The 10,000-nt window shown below is 44.0% G+C and overlaps 1 protein-coding gene across 1 annotated transcript in view; it reads right to left on the bottom strand.

Moving 5' to 3' along the window:
* The window catches only part of LOC311247652 (receptor-type tyrosine-protein phosphatase S-like), a gene marked incomplete at both ends in the record, with an annotated part of 10,492 nt that extends 1,013 nt beyond the window's left edge, over positions 1 to 9,479 (bottom strand). The window contains 2 exons of the mRNA XM_084338665.1: positions 3,865 to 4,244; positions 9,260 to 9,479. Of these exons, the coding sequence (XP_084194791.1) occupies positions 3,865 to 4,244; positions 9,260 to 9,479 (600 nt within the window). The remainder of the gene's footprint in view (positions 1 to 3,864; positions 4,245 to 9,259) is intronic.
* Positions 9,480 to 10,000: the final 521 nt, after the last annotated feature.

Here is a 10,000-nt window from a genome sequence, read left to right as displayed (position 1 = left end):
TTTCAATCTTCCACCTTCTACCATATCCTCTCTGCCTAGAGAAGTAGAGAGAGAGAGAGAGAGAGTGGGAGTCTACCGGATAGGATCGGTGCGTAGGCAGAGAGGATAATGGTTTAGTATTTACCAGTCAGGGTCAATGGGATTGTATATGGTAAATGGCTGCTTTTTTTATATAACAGCTTTTATCCAAAGCGCTTTACAATTGTTCCTCACATTTTACCCGTTCACTCACACATTCACACACCGACGGCGGAGGCCACCATGCAAGCTGCCGACCTGCTCATCGGGAGCAGTTAGGGGTTAAGTGTCTTGCTCAAGGACACATCGACACGCTGCCCGGGAGGAGCGGGAATCGAACCGAGAACCTCCGATTGCCAGGCGACTGCTCTACCTCCTGAGCCACTGTCGCCCCTGTCGATTGTAGTGACTATAGGCAGTATTACGTGATCATTCCACTGTCCCCCACATGCAGGAATCTCTCCTACTTTCCCCAAAGCACACAGGCTCCATCACATTGACATGTTTGCCAGTGAACACCAGATCCTTACCACACAACAAGGTCAAACCGATGAATACTGTATGTTGTCCTTTACTTCTTGTCCAGATGGCTGTGTGGATTTACTGGTTCAGATTCTGTTGTTAAGTTTTTGCCATATTGAAAAGGTCAAGCCTCTTACCTTTGGGACTGCAGTGTGTGTTGTCTTTAACCCAAATAAACAAACCCTTCCCATCACGCCAAGGTTGACATGACCTTAGACGTCCTTTACCTTCCTGTGACTAAGATTTGATCCTCACACGCAGTGGCGTAAAAGTATTACCACGTGGGAAAAAAATTATAATTAGACATTTTCGTTTTCTAATCAGATATACACTCGTAACTATTTTTTGCTGAACCACTGCTGCCTGGGCGCAGTGATTTCATCACATCAAAAGGCATGTAAAAAAAATAAATAAAAAAAAGGCTTTTGAGGTGATGAAATCACTGCGCCCAGGCAGCAGTGGTTCGGCAACAAATGATATCTGCTTAGAAAACGAAAATGTCAACTAAAAGAAAATGTATTTCTCCACGTGTAAATACACAGGTCACAACATGTTTACAAGAAAGTTTTGGAGTTGTATTTGGAGTGTATTTCGTGACTGTTGGGAACTAGGCTACACTGGCACACCTACTTCCAGTGAATGACGCTAAGCTAGGCTAACTGTGTGGCTGTTCCCTAAGCCTAATGCATGCACAGAGAAGAAAAGGGTATCTGCTTGTCTAACTCCAGGGTAGATGGCAAATAAGCTAATTTCCCAAAAAGTTGGCGTGTTCCTTTAAGTCGCTTTTTGGGAGTATGTTTTAATGTGGTGGATGATGATGAGTATGTTATTTTTAACGTAAACATTTCATGATTAACATGGGACATTAAATCATAATGGATTATGCAAACTGTATAAATTAAAAACCTCTAGGTGACAGTATAAACATACGATGAGTCAGTGGCTCCTACACACGTTAGAACATCATGAACACATGACTCAAGATCCAGCAATGGCATGTTTTATTTCCTGCTTAAGATGTTGTCAGAAAGGTATATTAGGTTCAACTAGTTTAAAAAATAAAAATCTAACGTTTACGAGCAAGCAAGCTGTCATTTGAATGTTGCGCTTTTATGAAATGAAAGAGTTTAGTCAAAGACATTCAATAGAGATGGTTCTTCTTAAAAGGTGCTGTAAGTGGTATTTATTTTGTTAAATGTTTTGTCAGTAACATGGGTCTTCCAGTCCCTCCACGCTCTGCTGTAAACAGGAAATACATTTTCTGGTATCCTTACTGCACTGGCAGATTATTTGACTTGTTTCAAGGACACATTTGCTTAAAACTAGTTATAATTTCTTATTTTTGTCAGACCATATTTTCCGCAGTGTGGAGTTCTCTCTCCTGATTGGATAAAGTGAGAAGATATGTTCTGTTTACTGCAGAACAGAGGGACTGGGAGACCCATGTTACTGACCAGACACTCTGTATCAGTGATGACTGTTCACTGCAGAGCAGAGGGACTGGGAGACCCATGTTACTGACCAGACACTCTGTATCAGTGATGGCTGTTTACTGCAGAGCAGAGGGACTGGGAGACCCATGTTACTGACCAGACACTCTATATCAGTGATGGCTGTTTACTGCAGAGCAGAGGGACTGGGAGACCCATGTTACTGACCAGACACTGTATCAGTGATGGCTGATGGCGGGTGTAGAGCTACTATTTTAACATGTAGACCAATTATTCTAACATGTAGACCACTTATCTTAACATGTAGACCACTTATTTTAACATGTAGACCAATTATTCTAACACATAGACCACTTATCTTAACATGTAGACCACTTATTTTAACATGTAGACCACTTATTTTAACATGTAGACCACTTATTTTAACATGTAGACCACTTGTTTTAACATGTAGACCACTTGTTTTAACATGTAGACCACTTTTAAAGGGCGGTATTGAGCACCCTTTGAAACCTTGTATCCTGGCCTGTGGGTCGATCTAATGGGTCCGGGTCATTTTTTTCTTTTTTTGCTCAAGCTCAGCGGTTATAACGGTTGGATTGAGAAGAATCAAATGCTCCCGACGCATGATGTGTGTTGGATTATGTTGGCGACACGATGGACATCACTACTTGGAATCACGATCAGATAATTGGAATATTCTTTTTGGGGCACATCCTAGTCAAGGTAAGGGCTATATGATATCAATCTTGCGTTGATCCAAGCATGTCTTCAGCTCGATCCGAACGTGTGTCTGTAACGTTAGTCCACAACGTGGCGATCAAAGCATCAAAAAACGACCCCCCCCCTTTCATGCATTCATGATGAAACATAATACCTATGATATAGATTTGATTTGAGAATAATGGCGGGTCCAGGCAAGAAAAGACAACGGTTATAGTATAATACGGCTATAAGGCTATTCCTCAGCATTTCAGGAATTACCCCAGACCGATCTAAAAACATACTTACCGGTATATTCACCACGGTATAACGCGCGAATGTATGCATGGGAAAATGATCTCTTTTTGCCTCTTGACCAGAAGAAAGTCACTGGCAAATCACCATAGTATTGTATCCATAGCTATAATATAGAATATAGTTATAGCTCTACAAACAAGGTGACGGATTCCCATCTATCTAGCGTTGGCATTGCTACAGAGGGCTGCGTCTAATGGCCGGCGTTAGATCTGGATAATGCGTTTGCCCTTCGACCGCGCTGCTTGGGAGGTCAAAGGCCACACCAGATTTGACCATAGAAACAACACAGGCTATTTAACGTCAGTACAGCTTATTAACCCTTTCACTACCACACTACAGAAGGTTAACCTTTCACTACCACACTACAGACGGTTAACCGTCTGTAGTGTGGTAGTGAAAGGGTTAACCTTATGTAGTGTGGTAGTGAAAGGGTTAATAAGCTGTAGTGTGGTAGTAAAAGGGTTAACCTTCTGTAGTGTGGTAGTGAAAGGGTTAACCTTCTGTAGTGTGGTTGTGAAAGGGTTAACCCTTTGTCGCGTGGCAGTGAACGGGTTAACCTTCTGTATTGCCACAGTGAACGGGCTAACCCTCTGGTAGTGTGGTGTGTGTGTGTGGTATTGAAAGGGTTAACCTTCTGTATTGCCACAGTGAACGGGCTAACCCTTTGGTAGTGTGGTGTGTGTGGCAGTGAAAGGGTTAACCTTCTGTATTGCCACAGTGAACGGGCTAACCCTTTGGCAGTGTGGTGTGTGTGTGTGGTAGTAAAAGGGTTAACCGTCTGTATTGCCACAGTGAACGGGCTAACCCTTTGGTATAGTGTGGTGTGTGTGGTAGTGAAAGGGTTAACGAGCACCTGTCCGTTGGGCTCCTCCGGCTCCTCCCACCGCACCATGACGGTGTTCTGGGAGATGATGCGCGCCTGGACGTTGCGCGGCGGGCTGGCGGGCGCCTGCTCCCCGGTGCGAGCCTCCACGCGCATGGAGGGCGGCCCCTGGCCGATGCTGTTGAAGGCGGACACCCGGATCTCGTACTCCGTGTTGGGGTACAGGCCGCCGATGCTGTAGCGCGTGGTGGTGATGCTGTCCACCGTCTCGTACTTGCTGTCGGGCGCCTTGGCGCGGTACTGGATGATGTAGTAGGACACCGGGTCGGGGTTGCCCGAGTCCCAGGTGATGGTGATGCTGGTGGCCGTGGTCTCCGTGACGATGGGCGTGCCGGGGGGCTTGGGCAGAGCTGTGGGGAGGGGGCGGAGATGTATGAGATTTTTAGTTTAGTTTATTTGACAATTATTAAAATTAGTGCTGTCAGGCGATTAAAAAAATGTATCTAATTAATTACAGGATTTGTAATTAATTAATCTAATTAATCGCATTTTAATCACATAACCATTTTAGGCCTGATATTCTATATTCTATAATCATATTTCAAATGGCATGTGTCCGGATGGCAGAATTCAGTACTGTATCTACAAAACCTTCTGTTTAATCATTTTCCATTTATTCATTTGCTTAGATTTTTCAGGTCTGGTCAATTTGAGCATGGTGTTATTCAGTCAAAGATAAAAAAAAAATGTATTGATATTCTCATTTGGTTCATTACAATTTACTCAAGCCTAGTAACAGACACAGTTTATTTCTGACACTGGGAATACATTCCCTGAGATCCATAGAATCAGATACCAAGAACATGCAAATGGATTTTATATCGTTTGTATTTATTTACATGTTCGAAATAAAGATAAAACACACATATATATATATATATATATATATATATATATATATATATTAAACTATATAAGACTCGTGCACATCTGGTTGGACCCCGACTGGAGGTGCAGGTCAGCGCAAGAGAGATAAATAAACTAAAAGGAGAAAACCTTCAAGGGAAAGAAGGGACCGCACACTCCACAGGACTCGTTTTTGCTTATTTATTGTTGCACAACGCGTTTCGCTATCGCTTCCTCAGGTGCATAGCATAGCACCTGAGGAAGCGATAGCGAAACGCGTTGTGCAACAATAAATAAGCAAAAACGAGTCCTGTGGAGTGTGCGGTCCCTTCTTTCCCTTGAAGGTTTTCTCCTTTTAGTTTATATATATATATATATATATATATATATATATATATATATATATATATATATATATATATATATATATATATGTACGGAAGCCCTAAGAGGCCATACATTCATACATTTTATTTACTCCTGTGATCCTGTGATAACACGTTAATTTAAATCCTGTTGAGGCTACCAGACTGTACAGACAGCTGAGGCCCTTGATAAGAGCACACCTGTCAGACTGGAGCCAGATGATTAGTCAGAACCAAGGATGGAAGGGCAGAGCAATTTGTGACGAATGTATAATATCCATGCAGCAATTTCTTGTCACCTCAGAGTAACTGGATTTGAGCTGTGAACTAGATTCAGCTGTAAAATATGCAAATACAGTAGTGAAGTGTGGCTGGCTAAATGACTTGTCATCAAGAATGTAACGAATAGAATGAGCCATTAAAGGGGAAGTTCACTTTATAACACTTCTGGACTCATTTTCACACCTGCCAGGGCTTTTGTATGCACACCACACCAGTTTTTACGTTGATTGATTCAATATTTAGATATTTGATAATCGGCGTAAGCAATGCCCCCCCCACCCCATAGAGAAGCCCATACAACTTCAAGTCCATGTTATACACATCGTGTGGTGTGTGTGTGTGTGTGTGTGCGGCTGTGTGCACAAGGTAATTATGTCAGCGACTGATCTGCTGTTAATTTTTTTTTAAATTACACACACTAATGATGCGTATATTATCTGTAACAGCAAGGCATAAAGCTATTTCAGCCTGTGTCAGGCCTTGATTGATGAGCTATGTGACGCGGTGATCAATATCCCCCTGCTCCTCTGACATTGCTAAACTGAATGATGTTTCCTGCAGTGATTTACTATACTAGACTATCGTTTCGTTTTCTCGAGATCTCGATACAGCAAGGTACCCTAACTGGCACGATATACGTCATACGTTGTAGTCCGTGCAGGTTAGGTGTGTGTAGGATTTGCTGGTACCGTTACGCTTTGCTAGCTTCAGAAAGTCGCAGCCGGGCAAAAGAACACAGACTGAAATTAACTTTGCGATCTCCCGGGGGGATGGTGTCATGCCATGTTATTTTACTTACCGAGAAGCGTTACCTCAACCTCAAATCCAAGCCACTTATTTGTCAAACTCTTACCCAGAAGTTGTTGAAATGGTTCAACTTCTCAAAATTACAATGGAGAGTCCGTTTACGTGGGAGCCGACATCCTTCTTACAGGGTTCCCACAGACATTGCAAAATGAAATTCAAGGACTTTCAAGTAAGTTTCCAAGCACTATTTTTCATTTTAAAAGAGCATTAAAAAGGATCCAATTCAGAAAGACACCGCTGCATGTTAATGTTGAGATACAAGATGAGCTGCACACAGTGGCTGGACCTGGACCTGCAGCCCAGGCTCAAAACGGCTCGAGATCTTGAGGTAGAAAAATTCTGTTTTTGAGGACTTGATTAGAAATACAAAACAATGAATAAAAAAAATATATATATTACAGAGGTGTTCCATAGACTCACAGGAATTGTGTAAAAGTGCCCAAATAGTGAAAGAAATAGTAAAATAGTTCCCCTTTAAATGCTGGTTTTTTTTTGGGGACAAAAATTCAGATCCAATATTTATGGCTTAAAACCATTCCGATAATTAGTTACACTTTAGATTTAAAAAAATATATATATATTTCTTGATTCAGAACAATTTGATCATGGATGAACAAAACTTTCAATGTGAATGGTTGATTTGAATTTGTAAAAGAATTCAAGCACTTTAAACACTTCCAAGGACCTTGTGCGAACCCTGTTCTTAGAGCGTAAAACTTATTTTATGTTCACTCCAATTCGATTCACAGTGCATTAAACAAACAAATTATCTGTATACATTCTGAGAAATTGGACCCTTTCAACAACCTCGGGGTAAAGTGTTTGACAAATAATTGTATGTTTAGGTTCATCTAAAATTGTAAATGTAAATACAATTATTCTGAGTAATTACACTGTAATTACATGACGTACCGTACAGTCTCCCGGGAGATCAGACCGTTTATTTCAGTCTATGTTTATTTGCCGGCTGTGATCTGAAGCGAGGAAAGCGTAACGACGGCACATACAGCCGCGAACCAGCGACCGGCGAAGAACAGGGCTTCTTTTTGTTTGTAGGCCGCATGTATTTAGCCAATCCTGTGGTCGTCTCGTTTTATCCACCGTAAACCCTTTCGGGTGTGTGATCTCACCTCATGACTCTGATCTCAATCTAATTTTGAGAACTGAACTGTTCTTTTTTTTTTATCCACTTTTTCTCCTTATTTTTCTATTTTTCTCCCATCCCAATTTCGCCTCGCCAATTCTCCCTTCAATTATTCCCTCCCCTGTCTTGAACATTGCTAGACTATGCCTCCCACTGGTCGGCTGCAGTGAGGACCAAGCCTTGCATCACGTGTCCCCTCCGGTACACGAGGAGGCAGCCTGTCGCATCTTTTCACCGCAGCAGCTCAAACTCTCAGTGGCGAGGAGTAACGCGTGGGAAGCTCACGCTGCCCCCGCTACTTCCTGCTTCCGTCGCACCGGCGTCACCCAACCGACCTGTAGGAGTCGCTGTCCACAACGTCCAATCGCCACCCACCGGCTTTCCCACCCTCTAATACTTGCCAATTGTGTTAGTATGAACGACCGGCCAGCCGGTAGCAACGCCGAGAGCTGGGCTCGAACCCAGCGTCCCACTGCGCCAATCAGCCGCCAGAACTGAACTGTTCTAATGATGTTGTAACAGTGGCTATACTCGCCAATGGAGACATTCCAAAAACAAATAAATGTCCTGGATTTATAGTAGAATGGTGTGGTTATGTCCCTTTTTTTATCTACTTTTTCTCCTCCTTTTTTCTAAGATTTTTCTCCCCAATCCGAATTTTACCTCTCGTGCCAATTCCCCCTCTGCTGTCCTGATCGTTGCTCGCATATGCCCCCCACTGGCCGGTTGTAGGGAGGATAGAAGCCCTGCATCACATGTCCCCTCCGGTACACGAGGAGGCAGCCTGTCACATCTTTTCACCTGCCAGCGCGGACTCTCATTGGCGAGGAGTAACGTGTAGGAGGCTCACAATGCCCCCCGCCATTTTTCCTGACTTTGCTGTGCAGGCGCCCCCCAACCGACCTGTAGTAGTCGCTGTTCACAACGACCAGACCACCACCCTTCGACTTCCCACCCGCTAACTCTGCCAATTGAGTTAGTATGACGGCCGGCCCAAGCCGGAGGCAACGCTGACAGCCGGATTCGAACCCGGTGTCTCTTGCGTTGGTGACGAGCGCAATGGCCGCTGCGCCACCCAGCCGCCCCGTGTGGTTATGTCCCTGTACCAACATTAGGGAACAGGACCGTCCATAGGATTCTTTCATCACAGAAAATGCAGGTGATTGCAATGCATTTTACTTACACTTACATGCCAGTCATCTCATCATCTCAGTCATCAACATCTCTCTCTAGCAGTGACTAACAGAGAAACATCTCTCTCTAGCAGTGACTAACAGAGAAACATCTCTCTCTAGCAGTGACTAACAGAGAAACATCTCTCTCTAGCAGTGACTAACAGAGAAACATCTCTCTCTAGCAGTGACTAACAGAGAAACATCTCTCTCTAGCAGTGACTAACAGAGAAACATCTCTCTCTAGCAGTGACTAACAGAGAAACATCTCTCTCTAGCAGTGACTAACAGAGAAACATCTCTCTCTAGCAGTGACTAACAGAGAAACATCTCTCTCTAGCAGTGACTAACAGAGAAACATCTCTCTCTACCAGTGACTAACAGAGAAACATCTCTCTCTAGCAGTGACTAACAGAGAAACATCTCTCTCTACCAGTGACTAACAGAGAAACATCTCTCTCTAGCAGTGACTAACAGAGAAACATCTCTCTCTGTCCACCTGATATGTCTTTATTCTTATTACTTGTATTATTGCACAAATGTCTTATTCTCATCCCATTGGATTCTATTATTGTATTATGGCATTATTGTATTATTGCACAATCGTTGCGGGCAAGACCCCCCGCATTTCACTGTATACTTGTATGCCGTGACAAATAAAACTCTTGACTTGACTTGACTTGACCGGTGGATAAATGCGAGCGAGTGTCTAAAAAAAACGCAACACAACCCGTGGAGCGTCCTCTTACTCTTGACCGTGACCTGTGCCACGGCCTCGATGATGCCCAGGCTGCTCATGGCCACGCAGGTGTAGTTGGCCGACTCCCGCACGCCGTTGAGCTCCAGGACGTTGCGGCCGATGGGCATCTCGTCCTCCGGCGTCAGGTCCTCGCTGCCCAGCATCCACTTGACGTAGGGCATGGGCGAGCCCACCGCCACGCACGTGATGTTCACGCTGCCCCCGGGCATGATCTCATGGTTGGAGGGGAGGATGGAGAAACGGGGGGGGCACGCGGCGCACTGGGAGGAGGAGCAGAGGGGCGGGGGGGGGGGGGGGGGGGGCAGGGGGGAGGGCAGGGAGGGGGAGGGTGGTGGTGGGAGGAGGAGGGGAGGGAGGGGAGGTGGGGAAGAGAGTGAGGAGAGGAGAGGAAGAGGGGGGGTCGGGGAGAGAGAGAGAGAGGTATAGAGAGCAGGACAGAAGGAGAGGGAGAGAGAGAGATAGAGAGAGATAGATATATGGATGGAGATAGATAGATAGAGAGAGAGATATATAGAGGGATAGATAGATAGATAGATAGATAGATAGATAGATAGATAGATAGATAGATAGATAGATAGATAGATAGATAGATAGATAGATAGATAGATAGATAGATAGATAGATAGATAGATAGATAGATAGATAGATAGATAGATAGATAGATAGATAGATAGATAGATAGATAGATAGATCAAGGTAAAGGAAGGATAAGGAGATATAGAGATACGTT

Source organism: Notolepis coatsorum (genome assembly GCF_963971535.1).
Source record: "Notolepis coatsorum genome assembly, contig: SCAFFOLD_4655, whole genome shotgun sequence".
NCBI lineage: Eukaryota > Metazoa > Chordata > Actinopteri > Aulopiformes > Paralepididae > Notolepis > Notolepis coatsorum.
Note: the sequence above shows the minus strand (reverse complement) of the source record. Positions and strands in the feature narration are given on the sequence as shown.